Below are 22,077 nucleotides of genomic sequence, written 5' to 3' on the forward strand. Positions count from 1 at the left end.
GATATTATTTGATATATCAGCGTATCCCAAATTCGTTTTACGCTTTCCAAGCGTTTTAAATAAAATTTTATCAGCAGAATGCGATCCGTTGTCGAATGCGACGTTTAAAATATTATCAGATAATTGGCTTTGTAAGCGGATGACAGATTTTTTAATAAATACGACATTAAGCCATGTTAATGTACTTCAAAAAGTCACATTATACTGTTGTAATTGACTTGTAAAATTATATTTGAATGTCGTGACTAGATCTTTAATTTCACTATATCATGATTTGAAAAATAAATTAACCAAGTCACTAATAATTATTGTCTGATACCTTGTACTATAAGGCTGTTCGTACACAAATTTGGTCGCTAAGCGACTTACGCATTACAATGTCTTTAGGTTCGTAGACAGCGCCAAAACCAGTCGCTCGCAACGTAAAAGTCGTTGTAATTTTCAAGATGGCGGATGCAAATCTTTAGTTGACACTTGGTAGCCTGTATTGACAGAGTAGTCAACTCACCTTGTGTACTAAGAGCCTAACTTGTTAGATCCAACGATCCTAACGTCAAAAAATATTGAAATTTCAACGTTGACTGACAATTTTCCTATGATGGTTTCCCCTAGACATTTTGATAGTCCAATACCATTAAAACTGCGTGTTGTGGAGTACTTCAACTAAACGATTTGCCTTTGATGCTGTCAGTACAAAAAATATTGAGTGGAATCGCAGCTATGTTCAAATAAATTATTATACGACGTTTCTCCGAAATATATATCTATCTATCTATATCTATATATATAAAAGAAAGTCGTGTTAGTTACACTATTTATAACTCAAGAACGGCCGAATCGATTTGACTGAAAATTGGTGGGCAGGTAGCTTAGAACCAGGAAACGGACATAGGATAATTTTTATCCCGTTTTCTATATTTTTTTCCGCGCGGACGGAGTCGCGGGTAAAAGGTAGTATATATATAAAAGAAGTCGTGTTAGTTACACTATTTGGTACGAAGTTCCTTATCGCGCGTTGTGAAAGGGGGCTAGACGGAAAAAATTCTTACGAAAAGTTGTCACGACACTTTTTGCTATAGTAAGTATGTTAACAACGAATGAGCGCTACTTCACCATGGCAACGACGTGACAATATATAACGAAAATTCATAGAAATAAAATGTACTTCTTGTGAAGACTTAAATTTTTTATTCATAGAATAAACATTGGTTCCTTCACTAATTAATCGAAAGGAACTTCGTTCCATCCGGGTGTCCCTTGACACCTCTCAAGTTTTTTATAACTCAAGGTCGGTAGAACTGATTTAGCTGAAAATTTATGTGGAGGTAGCTTAGAACTAGGAGACGGATATAGAAACTTTTTATCTCGTGTGCATTTTTTTTATTCCGCGCGGACGGAGTCGCGGGTAAAAGCTAGTTTAATATGAAACTCATTAAATCGATTGTCATTTTACGACAAGTTATAAATGAAATAATCTTTCTGAAAAGCAAAAAAAGTATCCATTTTTAAATTAATCTCGTGAACAAATGAACATTACACAGCTAAGGTTAATATTTGTAAGAAAAAGTCTCTGATTACGAATTATGATAGAATTTCAACTAATGGAGTCTTTAAGGTATTTTTACCTTTGATGAAATTTATCTTCAATACGAAAGTACTCATTTTATTATCTTTTCATCTGCTTTGCATTTTAACATGTTCCGATATTTTAAAACCGTACATTTTTGATCTTATGCCAAAAAATTACATTTTCTATTCAAGCGTATAATTTTCTACTTTTATTGAAAGTCTTGAAAACGAAACGGTCAAAGGTTCAGTACAAAAATCTTTAAGAAATATAAATTTTTATCTAATATTGTATATACAGTCAAAACCGTTTATAGCGACATCGTTTAGAACAACATACCGGTTAAATTGACCAAAATCAAAGGTCCTGGCTGAATGTTATTACATATCTTTCCTATTAATACCTGTCACCGGTTGTTACAACTATCGGTTTTTACGACTCAATATGAGTAGCGCCTTCGATGTCGTTATAACAGATTTTGACTGTACTTTTATCTGTCTTATATTACTTTTTAAATAAGATGATATAAGATTAAATGTGGATGGCTATAAAGGTAGAGGAAGACTAAAGAAAGTATGTATGGATTGTGTGAAAAAAGATATGCGTAAGAAGGGGGTAAATTCAGATATGACGGCTGATAGAGATGTATGGAGAAGTAGTACATACTGTGCCGACCCTACATAGGGATAAGGGCAGGTTGATGGTGATGATAAAGTTGAAGACAGTTACGAGGATATTTAAAAGATTACTTGCTTTTTAAAAACCGTAAAGCCAGACTATACCCGAGTGACATAAACTATATTTTTAAAAATTGTTTTAATGCTCGGATGAAGTCACAGGCAATTGCTAGTAAATAATACTTTCTTTATAGGGCAGGAAATAGAAAGTAAATCTCTTGAACACACAGATCGGAATAGTCGGAATTGTTTAACGGTACGTTTGTGATTTAATTAAGAATTTTAATGGAATTCAATTAAAGCGGCGCGGTTTGAAGCCGCGCGCCGTGAGCGCCATCTCTCGGCGTCTTGGGAAAGAAGCTTTGTTGATATTTTTATAGAATAAATTAAATATTTTACGCTTGCTTTAATCTCGAAATCAATGCAATTTTTACGGCAACGAGTTTTGAAGAACGCTTCATTATTTTTATCCGACTTGCTGAGGGTTTTTGTGTCAATTCCATTATGACTGTAGCGTAAACCAATGGACCGATTTGGAAAAGTTGTGTTATTCGATTGGTATCTTGCCCCCCGAGTGTCATTGTGGGATAGTAAGTTTATATCTTACTAGCTATTCGCGCCGGCTTTGCGTGCGTCTATAAAATACCAAAATATAAAAATATTTCAAATTTCGTGTTATTATAAACTAATATATAAAAGGCTAAACACTCACGCAATTATCCGGTGTCGGCACCGACTAGTTTAGAGTCCAGCTAGGGCCCTTCATCAGGGTAAGTCGGTCTGGTATAACTTCGCGGACGCGCCTATCGCTCAATAGGTGGGCTTGAAACTAGTCGGCATCGACATCGGATAAAATTCGTCAGTTTTTAGTCGTTTATATTATTTTTCGACATAAAACTTTTGTAATTTATATGTAGATCAGTCTAGATGTGTTTTTACACCCATAACTGTATTATTAATTTATTATAATAGCCGCATTTTAAAGTCTCTTCCGTGTTAATTTATGCAAATTTCAAGCATTAAAACAAAGTGTGATATTTTGCATAACGATATGTGCGTTGTAAATAATTAGTTTACGATATGATAAGATATTATTGATAACACAAACTGTATAGATAAAACAGTAATTCAGTATGTTATAATTATTAAGGGGAAGATAATAAAACCCTTCTAAAACCCCCTCGGTGGTCAGACTCAAGAGCAATAAGCAGAGGGTTCCGGGATCACCAAGGAGGGCACCGAAACCTTGTTCAGAGTGGGCCTAGTAGGAATATTTGTGACAATCGCCTTCTTATCGTCATCCTATAGTGGTCGCCCACTATTTCGTTAGCGCAGAGTTAAAAAAAAGCCTATAATATTCCCACGTGCATCAACTACCTGTGTGTGAAACTGAAACGCAATGAAAGCTCTCCTCGCATTTCATCACTCTGTGGTCACGTCAAAACAATACCATGTCCTATATCAATCAATACTATCTCCAAACCAAACAGAAATATTCTATTCCCCGGTCTGTTCTATCGAATATTTTTTCCTACAGTTCGCTTTGAAATGGGATTGATATTGAAAAACTGTGGACACGCGATATTCGAACTATGAAATGTGACGAAAATCGAACTGGGCACGATTTTCAATTACAAACTAGGCTCTGTCAAAAGTTTTTTTTTCTTACTTAGTTCAGTAGAGTTACTTTATTTTTCCCTCATTATCGTGTTGTTCTTCAAATGTTTTGTTATAATCGAACTAGGTGTATTATAAACTGACGACAAATTGCGAAATGAACAAATCATATGACATGAAATCTCCGATCATCAAAATTTACGCGAATGGTTCGTCCTCATCTCTTTTATCTTCGAGGAAACTGAGATAAATATGCTTCATACTAGGAGTTGTCCACGACTTCGTCCTGCGTTACCGAGAAAGATTTTTTCGGAACGGTTCTATCATTTCGGAGCCTATTAAATGCAAACAAACAAGCAAATATTACCTCTTTATAATATTACCATAGATATGTATTTTATAGCGGTAAAATATTCCAAATAATATAACACCCGTAGGTTTCTGGGACCAAAATATCCGTTTAAAACATATTGCTATCACTGTTTTGTCAAAGATAATGACATTATAGACGATATGTTTTGTATAGAGATTTTAGGCTCGGAATCCCACGGTTATTATTAAAATTGTTTCATCAAAAACATCAATTTTCATATTAAATCTATTCTGTTCATGTTACATCGATTTTCAAACAATAGTAGGGCTTAATGTTCCAAAGTAAAATTACATTAGAGCGGCTTTAAACATAAACCGAACATTAACTAGGCAATTTTGATGCGGGATTTAGTACGGGATAGATTCATTGTTAGGCAACGTTACGTTACAATGAATGTTGTTATTAATATGTATTAAACTGAGATCGTTCACGTAATGCGGCTAAGAAATACAAACATTAACACTGTTGTATATTTCATTAATAAAAATTAATGATGTACAAAACCAATTTGCTAAACATCATCAATATAATAAAGGTGTGTATCCATTACGTTCGCGAACTTCTTGTGTAACCGCTCCGATAGAGACGGATACGCGTATCTCCATAGGAACATGTATGTGCGCGTCCACAAACAGACTGAGCTCCCCTTTGTGTTCGCCCAATTTACCGCTACCCGTTGGAGCGCTGAGCGCGCACCGTACGTGCTCCAAGTTCGCATCCGTTATGCGGAGCTGTTACAAGAGCGCGAAGCGCAAGAGGTTCGCGAACATAGTGGATATCCAGCTTTATATATAACATATCGTCACCCCTGTCATAATCATTGATAAAACAGAGATAGCAATATATTTTAAATGGAGATTTTGGTCTCAGAAACTCACGGTTAGTATTGATACGTCAAAAAATATAATTTTACATATTACGTTAAGGAATAACGACGTAAGAAAAGGGGGGGATTTTGACGACAGTGTGCAGAAAAGATAAATATCCTTATGCTGTCTATTAAAGGTAGGTTAAGTCTCTGCATCCATTTAACAAATTGCAGATGTCAATTGAAGTGTTAACTTAGCTTTTATCACATACTCCTTTACCACTTTGTATCGTAAAAATTTCCTCCAAACTAAAAGTATTTAGTCTCGGAGAAATCTTGAATAATATTATAAAATGTATTCTCTATTCGCCGTCACGCACAATACGAAGTAAATCAGAGTTGTACTTCCAAGTTAAATTTAACTAGAGCTCTTAATTTAATTACAAACGTACCGACAACTTTGTCTTTGCAGTATCATGTCATATATATAGGAATTAGCAAAGTTTATTTGCACTAAAGAAGCACAAAATGATCATTAGGAGTAAAAGTTGCAATAAGTTGTTTTAACAATGGTAGACGCCAGCAACAACATCTGCTGCACGAATTGGCCTCGCCCGGTTAATACCACGACCACACAGAAGATAGGTGTTAAGTGGAAGTAATTCCGCGTTTCGTCTAATGAGTGTGGTGCCGGAGGCCTAATTTCAGTCCCCTTCCCACCCTTTGCTTATAAAGAAAGGATGGGACGGGGAGGTGGATTTGATGGAGGAGGAGATGCATAGGAAGGTTAAATATTCTCTTGTTGTGCTTCTCATCATTCGTCGATTGAGTTAGGTAACGCATCTGCAATTGCGAATGTCTATGGACAGCGGTCGCTTCGCCATTTCGGCGAATTCATACTTACTCGTTTGCCACCTTGTAATATAAAAAAAAGTTGATGTATACTTGCAAAAAAAACTTTTTAAGTAGTAGAAACATCCAGGTATAGACTCTTTATTTCGAACGCGATGGTACAATCACAAGTTTGAACTGCCAGCGATTCTCAAACTTTGACGTCTAGTGATAATTATAGTTCGCCAGTGATAGTTCAGAATTGTTGTTGAACTGTTCAATTGAGTGGAAACGGAACTCTCAATGTTCCGCATCTCGTGTGAGAAATTACATAGTTTGGTAATAAAATATGGTTTGTACTTTTTGAAATATGTACGAGTATATGTCTAAAGAGCGTCGTTGGTTCAGAGGTTAAGTACTTGACTTGTAATCTACAGGTCTTGTGTTCGAATCTCGCCATGTACCAGTGTGTTTTTCGATTATATCTTCTTCTTATATTCTTATTTATATACGTACATTTATCCAAGAAATTCAAAGATATTTGTAAAGTCAACAAGTATTGGGCCAGCGTGGTTCAATATGGAATAGTCACTTCTAACTTAGGGTAGGCTCCGAGACCCTCAATGGTGACGTAAGTGGCTGATGATGATATATATAAGGAAGGGATTTCTTCTTAAGAATATGAAACACTGATATTATGTGTGACATATTATTATGTAAAGGAGAAATACAAAAATATTTAACTAAGAGAAACAGAATAGGCAGGAGTAATTATTTAGTAATTTAGACGCTATATTATTAAAAAAAACATTAAATTATTACTTAAGATAAGGGACACTTATTATTGAAGTAGGTAGTATTATGTCAAAGTATTATGTCAAAGGCAAAAGCCCACAGATTATTAAATGAATTTGAAGTGTCGCGTTCAAATGTTGATAAAGCCAAAGGAAGTTTAGAGCAAAGTTTGAGCATCACTGACGTGCGGACAAACATGATCTATACACGTAATGGTGCAAGTTGCGTTGTAATGGAGTTAAGTTCGAGCGGACCAAACACTTTGACGATGGATTTTGTAGTTAATAGAAATTCAGTAAGCGTTTTAAGTCATGTACTGAAGCGGAAATAAATTTAGTGTAAATTTATTTTTGGTAATTAAATTTATTAAAATTGTAAACATTGTTTTGAAATCACGAATTTAATTTACACATTAAATAAGATAACGGTATAAACATATATTTTGTAATGATATTGCTATCCCGCTATATCTTGTTTCGTACACCATTAATAGATCTAGTTGTCTAGACTACGACGAACTTTGAACTTTGTGTGACAACCGCATGCTTCTTAAAACTTCACAAATAGAATTCCTTCCATAAACTTGTTTGTGGTGATTTTATTGGATATTTATGACAGAAATACAAAGTATACACGAATTCTACTTATCTACATAGATTCGACATTCAGGAACTTTTTTGACAAATTATAAAAAAAAAATTTAAAGTGATTACTTTTCACTTAATTCTTGTTTTAAGTGAGGCTACTTTTAAAAAAGCTAAAAAAATATCTCTGCCTCGTATTAATTAAGGCATTGAAAACATTATTACTTGCCACAATTTCTCGGACGTTTAATCGAAAAAAAATTGCAAAAATTATTTGCGAAATTGAAACGGACTTTATGAAAATTTTAGACGACGACTGCGTATTTAAAAAGCAGAACATGAATGGTATTATTCTAGAAGTAAGTTTTCGTAATTTTGGATATTATTTTTAGTAGTTTGGTTTAATTGATTGGGTTTCTCTCACTAATTCTAAGTTAAATCCTTTAGTAACCATTATTTAAACCTGTACATTGTAAGTTAATAAATTCACTAAAAATTTATCAGCATACTTTTTTTCATACACCAAATTTATATTTTATCTTACACCAAAATTTGTATCCAAGTGCTAAAGGTAAACGCTTGCTTGATTATTGCATACAGCCATCCTCTTAGAAGACAAGTTGCAGTTCGATGCTCTAACATGGGAGGGGCATTCTCTATTGTATTCCACTTAATGGATTCTTCAAGTATAGTAATTTAGATGTAAGATGAGTTATATAAAAGAAAGAGAAAGAAAGAAAGAAAGAAGGAAGAAGAAGCTTTCATCTCATTTTTAATAGTTGAAACGCTACTCGTACTTACTCTTATCCTATCTTGCAAACAATAAAACACTCGTATATCTATTTAACTAATAAGATCTTCTTACAAATGATTTAAAATAAGAGGTCTTATAAAAAATAATTGATAATTAAGAATGTTAATAGCATTAATTAAACAATACAATACGAAATGAAATTGCGAGAAATAAAAGAAAGAATAAAAATCTATAAGCGGCATCTTGATACATAATCGAATAAGGGACATAATAAACCATTCATAATTAAAAGTGCTTCCTTGAAATTGAAAAGGAACAATCTTAAGAGAATTCTCGGCGAACGAGCGACGGAACTTTTAAAGAGCGTTTGATACAATCTCTGAATGAATCATTAGACTTGAATTATTAATTAAAGAGGCAGTTTTGCTAGATGATTAAACTTGAACTTTTCACTCAACTGTTGAGTCTAAATTATAGAAACGTGAGACAAATGCCTCTAGATATTTTACTCAAAAGAAATATTTATACAAATATTATGTAGTCAGGACATTTTTTCACGTAGGAAAATCTTACAAAGAAAAGTTTGTCGTACCTCATTCATTTCCTTTCTATGCCATCGTTTTATATAATGACTAACATTACATCTGTACTTATTCCCACAATACGAGTACAAATCAGTAGAAGTTGTGTCAGAAATATGTTTCATAACAAACCCTAACAAGCCTTGTTAGCCTAAACCAGTCTGACGGATGCCCAGAGTGAGTGCAGGCAAACTTTGGGCTTAGTTTATGTCATACAACTAAAATCTCCGTAACTTGGTATGGTCCAAGTGTTTAAGCAAAAGCGATTTCTAAATTACACTAATAAGCAGTATAGAATTGGTAATATGGAAAACTTTTTCTATTTACTGTAGATGTAGTACAAAACCTTAAAACCTTTCTTTTCGTATATTACGCTAAGAGGACCTCAAATTAAGTATCTTAAATCATTCGGATGAAGGAATCATCCTAATATATTAACTAGTAGAGCTGAGGCACATTTTCTGTATGTAAAACTGTCAATTTGAATAAACTATAGTTAATAAATTAAGTTTAACATAAACTAATATATAAACGGCTAAAACATTCTCGTATATTTTTCTTGACCGACTGATGAAAGGCCCCCGATGGGCCCGAAACTAGTCGGTGCCGACACCGGACAATGTACGTGAGTGTTTAGCCGTTTATGTATTAGTTCACGATAATGGCTCAAGAAAGATTGAAGAATAATTTAATTTTAAGAGTATACTTACTCTCCGCTACCTCTTATACTTTGTACCACTCGTTGTATTCTATTAAGGATGAAATGCAGCGACAAAGACCACGGTCGCTTTGACTACATTACACGAGGCATAGGACCAACTTGTGACACAACATGTCTCTCCGTTCATCAGTGATGCTCAAACTTTTCCCTTTATTCTCTCTGCACTGTTTCTTTGGACCGCAATAATTTTACTAGCGAGTTCCAATATAGATGTTACACGTGTAATAAACATGAGGCAAAAATTACGTCAAGTTTATAATGTTTTTACGTCAAGTGTGTTAAAAAATTGAATATTAAGATTAATTTCAAGAAAAACAATAGCAATTATTTATTTGGTATACAGCAAAACAAAATTGATATAAGATAAAAAAACGGTTCTTACTTTTATCGCATTTTTTTTTAGATTACAATATAACGTTAAAAAAAGAACGTAAGACAAAAAAATAAAGTAAATAGCATTACATTACTCCAAAGCCGAGCACATGTTTCAAGTCTGAAACAAACAGTGAATCCGCAATTCTCAGAGGAGAGGACGTGCTAATGTAAATTCGAAGGAGAGTCTACCTCATTAAAACCTTTGTCACGACCCTCTTAATGAAGATACAAAAAAGAGGAAAATCGATTGAAGATCCCCTCCCCTTCCCCCTATCCTCTTATCCACCCCAAACCTCCACTGTAAGGTGTTGAACGAAATTCCACATAGACTTGATTATACGGAACACTTGAGAAGTTGTTTTTTATTTTCTTATAAAGTAATTTAAATCTAAAATTAATTGTTTTAAAATTAAGAATAAAAATGCTGTCAGGTCACAGAAAAAGGACACAAATTTCTTTATATACCAAAATTCACCATATTATTGGCCACTTAACGGGATTTTTTTATTAAATTCAGTTATATTTAAATGCTTTTAAAATGTCTATTATCTCTGAAGTAATGGAGACCCTGCAGGGTATTAGACCCTGTTTCACTTCAACACTTTTACGCACGACAAAGATCTGCAGATAACTTCCTCTAACTTAGACACTAAGTAAAAGTTCTTATTAGATGTCAATTAAGACTTCCTCTCACAAAATTCTTCAGTAAACAAGCACTAATAAGTATGTAAGAACTCAACTACCAAGTGATGTCTAATAACCGTGTGATGACAAACTTTCAGCTCATTTTAACTTAAGTCTACGCAAGTTGGAATCTCGTGTGGTACAAGGGTAGAGATATAGCGACATTAGATTAATAAGTTGGTTTGATCAATCCTTTAAAATTATCAGGCAGTATGTTCTTATGTTAAAGAGCTAAATAATTTTGATTTTTTCAGTAAAGTTTGTATTAACTAAAATTTCATCATTAAGGCTGTTCCCGCTATCGGTTTTGTCTTGAACCGTGGTAGAATTCTATTGAGGACGAACCCCCGGCGACAAAGGCTGCGGTCTGTGTCCCAACAGTTCTCCATTACACAGGATGTAACTTGTGGGTACACTATAATGCATATAGACGTCAGCGCTCCAGTTTGTTTTATTCAAGTTTCAATTATCTAAAGGATTTGTTTATGTTATAAAACAGTGGTAGAGATAGCAACAACAATATTTGTTGGGTGCCCGAAAGAACCATCTCTACCGGTATAATGCCACTATCACACACAAGACAGGCGTCAAGTGGACGCAATTCCACGGTTCTTGTAAGTGTGCGTTCCGGAAGCCTAATTTAAATCCACGGTCTTAAGGGGAAATAGATTTGACGGAGGAGGGGACGTATAGGATTGAGATATAACCTTTTTCTGAGCGTCCTCTCCTCTGTCGAATAGTCGATTCTATGGGCAGCGGCCGCTTCGCTATTTCAGCGAATTCATGTGTCCGTTTGCTTTTTTTGTCACAAAACTTATGTCGTTCGCTCTTTCGTTTGCTGAGAATTCTTTTAAAATTCTTCCTTTTCGTCGCATTTTTTTTAAATTCAAGATTTTCTAGATCTTATCTAATCTATGCTAATAAGATTTTACCTTTTTTTAATTTGTTAAAATACTTTTAATTGTTTTTTCATAGACATCTGAATACTGGTTTGTCTATGTATTGAATCATAATGAATATTCAACACAGGCCTACGTAAGACCGTACACGTCACGTCGAACTATAGAATATATTGACTAACGTGCTATGCTTGACAACATCGACATCACATTTATATCCTAACATGACTGACTTACTCGGAAACACGACTGACATTTAACATGACTACAATAGTCAAACTAAAGTCATATATCAAGATTAGTAACTAAACATCTATTTCGAATAACTGATAACATTTGTTAAGACTAGCTGTCGCCCGCGACTCCGTCCGCGCGGAATTAAAAAAACATATTAAGTAGCCTAGGTGTTCTTCCAGAAAATACTACAAGAAAGCAATCTGAAAATGTAATATTATTTTTTCTGCTTCTCTGTTATTTGTATTGACCTCATAAATTCCCCATCGAGAGGTTCGGAACTATTCAAAACAACATTCTCTTGGATTTACTGCCTCGTATATAACAATTAGGGCTATCTTCGATGGTTGCCGTGTTGCTGTTAATTACCTACAAGGCTAATATTGTTATATATCTCTTAGATGATCTATAAATTTATATTAATTTCCAGTGATTTTATATCAAAGGTAATAAATTAATAGAAATTAAACACATTGAGGAATCGATCCAAATTTTAATTATACTAATTTAAAAGTTTAGTTTTTTGATATTGCCATTAATATTAACATTAAACTCTTTATATTATCTCATTATTAACTTAGTGAATATTATGGCTAAATAGTTTTATTCTCTGTAAATAAGTTTTACTACTGTTAAAGTTTCTCGTTTGAGAACAATGCCATCTATTGACGAAAAAATACCATCCAATCAGTGGTAGGTACAAAAGATTTCATTCGTTATTTTTCTTCGGAATTAATTGGGCAAATGTTCAGCAACAAATTACATTTCACCTTGGATGCCTTCTGAGGTTTCCTGGAAGAAAACAACCGTATTTTCAATCACTTTCTGGTACATATTTCATGAAAGTACCGAAACGAGCAGGTAACAGATGCGAGCAAATTTTCACTTCATTGACTCTTATTTCCGCTCTACTAGTAACTATTAGGGGCCGGACTCAGTTCTATTCTAACTTAAAACGTTAGTTATATAACTACCTTGGAACTACATTAAAAAGATGATATAACTGAGTGGATATAAAAAGCATGTATAGTACGAGTATAATCAAGTATATTTCGTACCCGATTGGCTGCATTGTAATCTATGCTCACAAGCAAGTAGGCAATATATCCAAGTAATGAATGGTGACATTTGTACTATAGTCGATCTAAGAGAATTTGATACTTTGAATGTGCTTATAGTACGTTTAAAACAAAATCTGCCGATAAGTAAAATGGGCATTTGATAAACATGTCTTGTTAAAATTAAGTATTGAAATAATTTTAACACAACAAAGCGTTAAAAATGTTTAACTAAACTACGTAACTGATAAAGTACCCTTTAATAATAAAATATAAAGAAATTGCAGCATTTTACTTCACTATACGATCAATTTATCCGAAGCATCCGAGCGATCAAATTTTCACGAGCGCATGAAATCTTTTAAGACATACTTTCGTAGACACTCGAAAATAAATACGCAAGTTATCGCCAGGCTACCTTCCATAATGACCAGAGCAAGTCTTAACACTTTGAGAATATTCCTGTAAAAGGCTTTACCTTTTTGAAATGATCGTTTGGTAGCGTTTTCTTGACTCTTTTAAATCTTGTTTTGGACAGAATCAAAAGCCTTATAAAATCTCAGACGAATAATTCCCGTAACAAGATATTAGAAAGGGTAAGAAATTGTTAAACTTGAATCCTTTATTATACTATCTATACAAGCGCTGTCGCTTATAATTGCATTTGAAATATACAATACAATGCTTAAACTGTACTAAAGTTCAACTTAAATATAACAATACCGGTAAATTAAAAAAAAAACAGTAATTTTTACATCCCAAACGATGAATGTAATAATTGAATAAAGCATGTTTTCTGTTTTACATTTTCATTAAAATAATTTTCATTTAAAAAAAACCTGACACAAAATTGAATTCACAAATTTGCTTTAATATTGTTTTCCTTTTAGTGAAACTCTATTAATGTTTTTGGAATGTTTTATCCTATCAGATTAAAGTGATACGTTTTATTTACACTCATTAATCAAAATCACTGTATTAGAATGAAGTTATCCCTTCAGACTAGACCCTTTCCTTTCGGGTATACTCAGAGTATTTTATCGGGTCACACGTTGTAATCCCTTTACCCTCAGATAAGCTTCGTGGATGTCTCTAAAAGTTTTTCAATCACACTCCAACTGTGGATAGAAAATGCAAAAAAAAACAATCCAACTTTAGATAACTGAATTCTTATTCAGGTTCATTTTTAATAGAATAAGTTTCGCTTATTGAAAATAGATTTGCAGACAGTTCAAGTTAGATTCGGAGTGTCTTAAATCTTTTCCATTTAGAACTAGCCGTTTTTAAAAACTTTTATTCAATGAACTATAACTAAAAAAAATTGTCCATTAAAATTGAAAACTTAAAAGTTGTACATCATCGTTGTAAATATATTATTTTACGTAATTATTTCCTGACTTGTAAAAGAGTTACTTTATTATGCAATTGTTAAAAACGCCATCTATTTAAAAAGATATAAATTTTATTTTAATCAAGAAACAATGAAATAATACACAAAAGTAGATGTATTTTAATTCCAACAAACGTGACTTCGTTTCGATTTCTAAAATAAAAAATTGTTCAATTTCCTGATTTTGTTTCCCGGACGGTCTGGATATAGACAAAGAGCTCTTGTAATTAAATGGTGTTCGTATTTAACTCGCCTTTCTTCAACTTTTGATTTCGTATGCGATACGCTTTCGGCAAGTTTTCTGCTTCGATACATCTTCAGATACGGTCGGTCGTGTGTTGAATAAAATTAAGATACGAGTATAACGTTACTGTAACAATAGAATTCTTGATTAAACTTTCATCGGGAAATTTCACAGAATAATGAAAAAAAAAATGGTAAACGAGCAAATGGCCACCTAAATTTACCGAAATGACGAAGCGACCGCTGCCCATAGACATCCGCAATTGCAGATGCGGAGGAGGAGTCTCACAGAAAGAAAATATTGCGCCTTCCCCTCCTCTATCAAATCCACTTCCCCTTCCTTATAAGAAAAGGGTGGGAAGAAGACTAAAATTAGGCCTCCGGCACCACACTCATCAGACGAAACGCGGAATTTCTTCCACTTCACGCCCGTCTTTTGTGTGGTCGTGGTATTACACCGGGCGAGCCGACCAATTCGTGCAATGAATGTTGTTGTTGCTGGCGTCTACCACTGTTAAAGTCGTATTGTTTGCTGGAAAATTCAAGATATTGCATTAGTTGGATAAATTATTTTATTTGATTTGAAACATTACTTTAACCAATCCGTATATAATACAAAAATACATAACATCATCTTCTTCATCTTCATTTACTCACATAATAGAATATTTGTTTTAAAAAAGAAAATTTTGTTTTGTATTAAAATTGTCGAGTGTACAAGCACTCTAATAACAAAGGGGACGCGCGAACAAACCTGCCCTCAAACAAATTTAATTACGAAAGAAAGTAGTTTGTGATTGTCTTCCTTGTTTGCTTATTGGAAACGAATGAAGATTTGTACGTGAAAGGTTTTTTCTTTATGATATAACAAGCTTTTTCCCGCGAATCCGTCCGTTCGTTAGGAATTGTTCAAAGAATGTACTAAACTAAATATCTTTGTACGCACCTATTTTAATGTTTTATGTGAAAAATACTTCAAAAATTCCATGTTTGTACATCAACAGTAAAGTTATTGTACAATTTCCGATTCGAAACGAAATTCCTGTTTAATTTTGTATCCGGTTTGACCGCAGCGGGCAAAGTTGCTCCCATTGGAATTTATTTGACCTGATACTATTTTAATAAGAGAGAATAAATTAATAGAAGGATGACTTCAAACTGTTCTTGAGTTGTCACTTATAAACGTTATTAAAAATCATTTCTACAGAAAATCGTATATACCACAAATCCAAAAAAAAAATATTATTCACCAATGATTTCTGTCATAACATATTTAATGATAAGTACATACAGTATGTTTCAATATAATAAATTACATTTCCAAAGATAAATATAAATAAAAAATTATTACACTTAAAATAAAAATAAAAAAATATATTTTTATGTAGGTTTGCACGAAAAAGAATTCCTATAAAATACTTCCAGCACGTTTACGTATAAATTCACATCGTTTTTAAAGCTATAATAAATTCCATCCGGCCATTGTCAATAAATAAATAAGTTTAGAATATCGTCCTGTGACCCAGATTATACAAATCCCACCCTATTTGGAACCCGAGTCAATAACACCCTTACCCAGTATATGGAAACAAATAATGATACAAAATGAAAACGTGCCACCTTTAGATGTTTTGGAATACGGGTACTATGTCAATTGTCATTTTATACCAAGCATATTTGTAGCTAGCAAGCACAGTTTCTTTTTACTTATATAAGCCAATAGGTATCGCCCGCGACTCCGTTCGCGCGGAATTAAAAAAAACATAATAAGTAGCTTATGTGTTCTTCGAAATTATGATCTAGATCTATGCCAAATTTCATCGAGATCAGTTAAGCCTAAACATCTATCCATCCAACCAAACATTCGCATTTATAATATTAGTAAGGTTAGGTGTTGCCCGCGACTTGGTCAGCGCGGAACTAAAAAAGATCTGGTAAATATAGCCTGTTACCCTGGGATGTCACACTTCACAGCAATTATTTTTTTCAAATGGTGAACGTTTCGCAACCTATTCAATGCAAACAAACAAATCTTTTCTCTTTATAATATAAGTATAAATAAACGATATACAAGACTGCTTCCTGATAGCAAAGCTTGTATTGGTAAAGAAATGTTTAAATTAGGTTCAGTAGTTTTTGAGTTAATCCACTGTTACAAATTAACTCAAAAACTAATTAACCTAATATAACATTCTAATCTATAAAATATACCAATATAGATAAATAATTTAATAAATATATAAATAAAATTCTATAGAAATATAAAACAAATGCAACCAGACTATCGGAACTGGCAGAGAACTGAGTTCCTTGTATTTACCCGGAATCGGAACTCGGATAACGATTTGTCAATAAACCTACAACTTTAAATGGAACAATATCTTTCTGTTTATTTTGATTTATGTACGTTTCTTTAACAATAAGCTCATAGTTACACGTGATACTGAAACATTGATAAAAAAATAGTTGTCTCTGTTTTCCGTCTCTGTATTCAAAGATAATAAAATTGATGACATTAAGTTTCTATATTTATATTTCATTGGAAGTTCCCTTGAAAATTGGTTTAAACGCGAAATGAAATTTTTCCCTTAAAAAGATTTATCATCGTAAATTGGAACATCCTATATAAAATGTTCCAGAAGTGACACGTAACGTATAGTTAGTTCCAAAGTGCCCGTAATACTCTCCGTGACGTCAACATGATTTATGACGTAGTGAGGCAAACATGTAAACTATATACGTTTGTCATTTATTACATTTTACAAGGTGACATGACGTTGTGACTTGTCTACGAACCTCTTTACATATAAGTTCTTTTTAAATTTTTGGAACAAAGTTCCTTATCGCTCGTTTGAAAGGGGGCTAGACGGAAAAAATCTTACGAAAAGTTGTCACGACACTTTTTGTTATAGTAAGTATGTTAACGACGAATGAGCGCTACTTCACCATGGCAACGACGTGACAATATATAACGAAAATTCATAGAAATAAAATGTACTTCTTGTGGAGACTTGAGTTTTTTATTCATAGAATAAACATTGGTTCCTTCACTAATTAATCGAAAGGAACTTCGTTTCATCCGGGTGTCCCTTGACACCTCTCAAGTTTTTTTTTTTATTTCTAGAGTATGTTGTATAATGGTCAATTAACGTTGCAAAAGTTTAAGATCCTTCGTACACAAGAAAAAGTAAACCGTCAAAACTACTCGTAATATTTTATAGTTGATAAAACGATAAGAATATTTTTACCTGTTTACTTGTTGCTGTAATGGAAACACAAGATAACAGAAACAATGTGTAGCCTTCATTTGTCTGTCTCGAGATTAATACATTGCTCAGGAACAATGTTTAAAAAGCAATGTATAAATTTTTTGATAAGTCAGTCCGAGTTGTCTCGAGTCGGCAATTTGATTAGTGTAGCAAAAGTTTTTCCAATTACCTTGTGTCTTGATGAAAATGCTACAACTCTTCTATTACAATTTAAGTTTTTAAAATAGATATAATCACACGCTAACATTCTCAGGTATGGAATTAAATTCGTGTACCAGTTAGATTTAAATATCGTACAGCAAACTGTCTGTTGCTGTTGTTGCTATGTTTTGGAGATAATTGCAATATTTTTAAATGACATTTCGCCACATCAAGTAGAAAATAAACGTCCTCGACGGCACAAATACTTTTTTAAGAAGAACTTTTGACAAAAGATTTGTATAACATTAAAAACAAGAAAACCTCTTTTCTGTACATTATAAAATATATCTATTAATTTAAACCAATCTGTAATTAGCATACAGCATTGCAGAGTAAACAATCATACTAATGTTCTAACAGCTTGTACTAACAAGGCAGTTTGCGTGACTCGCCTGATTAGCTGAATCTACGTCGGTGCAATGATCGTTACCAATTATCAAGCATAACTAACTTGGAACCGCAATTTCAAATTAATCTGTCATACAACTTGTACAGTGACGTATTTACTATATTTGTATACATTTCGAAACCTATTTAGGTGGTGATTTGGTAAGCGTGTACAGGTAATGCTGTATAAGTAGGAACCAGGGCCGGCGTTAGGGTAGGGCGCGGTTAGGCAACCGCCCAGGGCGCTGGGCTAAAAGGGCGCTACACGTCTGCGAATGACACAGTCTGACATAACCCTGTCAAACCCCACCAGTATGGTATAAAAGAATGCTAGGACCAAATAAACGATGTCATTATTATTTTATTTTGTGATATATATTTTTTTAATGAAAATACCTTATTAAAAAAAACGACAACGACCAAATAACGACACGTCCGTGCGTGATCGTGGCACATGACAAATAGAGTTACCCTCTCTACATATCTACTTATTATTTTTTTATCATGTACGTCCGTTATCATTGTAATTTTCTATACTTGTTTTTAAGAAACTGAACTCGCCTAAAACTGGTTAAGAATACCAGAATGGTTTACTTTAACATTTGGAATTAATAGATGGGGCTGCGACAGAGCTGAAGAGTAAGCGAGAATGTTGAAACGTGTATACGTCTACTGGGTACGCTAGTAATAATACCTATATTGTTTGTTCGCAGCTCAAACAACGACACCGGACAAAGCGACGGTGCAGCACGTGTTGCCTATGATAGTGACTCGCTACGAACTGCGCGGCGAACTCAAGTGCGTCGTCTCCTCCGCCGCTCTCGACGAGCCCATCGTCAAGAAGATAGAACTCGATGTCAAAGGTAAGAGTTATTACTTACTAGAGTGACTTACTGTACCAAAGTGGACCATGGTCCCGCGGTACCTCTCTGTACTTACGGATAGTGGTCTATCAGACGTAATAATATTGATGTATTTTAAAGTTTGAAATAATTTAAATTAGGATTAATTTAGGAGTTTATCGTTTATTTGTTTTGTTGTTACAATATTAGTAAAGGTAGAAGGAATACAAAGAAAAAAATTAGATATAGCACAGATTTTAAATTAAAAAATCTATACGAACTTAGTCAATTTGAAAATGGATCAGTTTTAAATACAAAGAATATGAAATGTCCAGTCCATTGCACGACCAGCAAGCGGAAATCAATCCATTACTCAAGTTAATAAAGACGAACGTAAAACTCAGTCCAATTCATCAATATTAGTGGGAGATTCGAGCGTCGAGTTAGAACGAATGGCGTGAACTGTCACTGGCCCAGTTTTTCGCTTTAATTTCGCAGAGAAATAAATTTTCATTAGGGTCCGCTTGATACCAAAGTAATTAATGGGGATAATTACCCGAGCCCCGTCTTCCCGGCCAGATAACGGCCGCCCAAAGACGAACTTTATTACTTCATATTTTCTCAACTTCCATTTCCCTATTTACTTGACCTTATTTGTATGAAAACTGTTTAGTTAATGTTAAGATGATAAGCTTATTAAGAAGGAATTTTTAACTTATCTTACTAATATTATAAATGCGAATGTATGAAACAAACGCTACTAATTATTTAATTTAATTCCGCGCAGACGTTGTTACGGGCGACAGCTAGTATAAGGCGGAGGGAAGTAACTAATATATTTGTTATATACTCATAACTAGGATTCAAGGCTTTTTATAGCAAGTATTCTACTACTGAAATCCTAAATAAAAACACATTGTTTTCTGTTTTATTTTGAAAAACAAAAGCACTCGAAGTTAACAAAATGCACTTGCAAAGGAATACTATTAAATTACTCTAATTTATTTGATAGTTATGTTTAAGAGAAAATAATAATAAAATATAATCACATTTAAAAACATATAACTCACGAGTATCACTGAAATAAGAGAATGAATCATAAAACTTATCCACAAATTTCTTGAAGTAAACACTTAACCGAGGCATAAATAAAGTCGGTTTGCTTAATCTCGCCGGACACTCGCGGCCAAGAGCCCAAATTTAGTATGATTTAGTGAGGCAATGACTCAGAATTAACTCACCCACTTTTTCCTGGATTATCATAATACTATGCAAATTTTCGGTATCTCTTCGCCTTGTTAAAGCTTTCTTTACCTCGACCTTGAATTTGAAACGTTTCAAGTCCTCAGAGAATTACAACGTCTTCAGAATTTTCAAAGGAATCATTAGAATTCGAGTAATGCCCCTTGGTTATTTTAAATCATGTTGCATTGTGAAAGACAATTATCTAATGTTTTGTTAATATTTCAATGTAAAATATTTAACTTAAATATACTGACGATTTTTGTAGAAAAGTGTTTCAAATGTCCTTTCTATGAATTTTTTATGTCTTTTTGACACCAAGAGACTTAAGAAAAAACCGGCCAAGTGCGAGTCGGACTTGAGCACCGAGTGTTCCGTACAAACCTGTATTTATATAAGTAAAATTTACGGTTTTCACAATTTTTCCTTTATCTCTGCTATAAGATGTTGCTTCGGACAAAATTTCAAGATTCTAAGTTCACAGGAAGTATCCTATAGGCTGTGATTCGAAAATTTGCGTAAACGACTGTAGCTTTTGATTGTGTTGGCTTAGAAGATTGTTTTTTTCTCAGCTCCTAGGAACAATAGACCTGAGCATTTGATACAAATTCTAGTTTAATACCTCCATGCGTTCCCGAGAAAAAGGGTATTAATAGACAGCCAGTTAGACGAACAACAAAGTGATCCTACAAGGGTTCCGTATTTTTTCTTTTTGAGGTACAGAACCCTAAAAATAAACGGATTTATAACTTTAAAAATGTTTTAGGTAAATGATGGTAAAGCATAGTTTTGTTGTAATTCTTGATGAAACCAATGTAATAAATTCGGTAGTAAAGTAGTGTTAATTAATTATTCGACCATGGCAATGTTGGGGCAAATAAATTTTAGATAATTTCACCTTAACACTTAAACTTTCCACGAATTTCAACATTTTATGTTTTAATTAGTTAATTATTTGAGTACTGATGCATATATGAAAATTTAATTATTAATATTGAAAAATTTATTAATCATTGGAATTCAATCATATGAAAATATTTTACAAAATGTGGTTAAATAATGCAATACAGTGTGAAGAAGCTTAAATTTTTTGAAGCCTTTTATTTATTTACTTTTAGCAGAAAACGAAAATAACTGTCAAGAAAAACTCCAATTCATTGCACAGTGAATACTTTTATTCCATTTTCAACATTTCTAACGGTCAATTCTACTAGACGACTGTCTTTCCACTAGACGACTTATCACATCGACGGATATCCAACGACTGCCGAGCTCCTGACTCAATAATCAAAACGCTGTTTCAACCCCACCACTCTCAATCCATTCGCCGGAAGTTGTCACAAAAGAGTGGCGGGGTCGAGCAGTGCTGCCATCTAAGAAAACTAAAACTACCTTTTATAAAATTATTACATTCGGCCATCCTACGAAATGTGTAGCCTCCTGGCACACTAAAACATCAGGAACTCTGCCAATTAATTACTTACTAACTTAAGTTACTTATTATAATTTTGAAGCTAATATAATAAAATCTTAATTTAATTTAACAATATACATAACTATAATACAATATTATAAAACGGTATAAAAGTATCTATTTTCCTCATAAAAGTATTCAACCTACGTAATAATTATTAGAGACTCAAGTAGAAGCTCTTATGAAAGATTTAAAATCGCAAGTCAATCAATCTAACCAAGAGCTTGATAAAAGTTTAGACTTCCTAACGGACCAATTAAAAAACATCGAAGGTAAGTTATCTACGTTAGCTGAGGAGGCGATCTGGAAAAACGGACATCGCTACTTGAAGAGCGATTAGATACTTTGGAACGTTTTCCTCTAAAAACAGCCGTTAAATAAGAAACGTCCCTGGTAAACAAGAATCCAAATCCAATCTCCTACAAACTTTTGAGCGCCTAACTAATACTTTGGATGTTCAAATTGAGAAGA

At 33.5% G+C, this 22,077-nt stretch overlaps 1 protein-coding gene across 4 annotated transcripts in view; it reads left to right on the forward strand.

Moving 5' to 3' along the window:
• The window catches only part of LOC106711761 (hemicentin-1), a 342,091-nt gene that overhangs the window by 267,473 nt on the left and 52,541 nt on the right, over positions 1-22,077 (forward strand). For all 4 annotated transcript variants that reach the window (XM_045684717.1, XM_045684716.1, XM_045684718.1 and 1 more), the window contains exon 6: positions 18,762-18,911. In XM_045684717.1, coding sequence (XP_045540673.1) covers positions 18,762-18,911 — 150 coding nt within the window. The remainder of the gene's footprint in view (positions 1-18,761; positions 18,912-22,077) is intronic.

This window comes from Papilio machaon, chromosome 27 (assembly GCF_912999745.1).
Source record: "Papilio machaon chromosome 27, ilPapMach1.1, whole genome shotgun sequence".
Lineage (NCBI taxonomy): Eukaryota > Metazoa > Arthropoda > Insecta > Lepidoptera > Papilionidae > Papilio > Papilio machaon.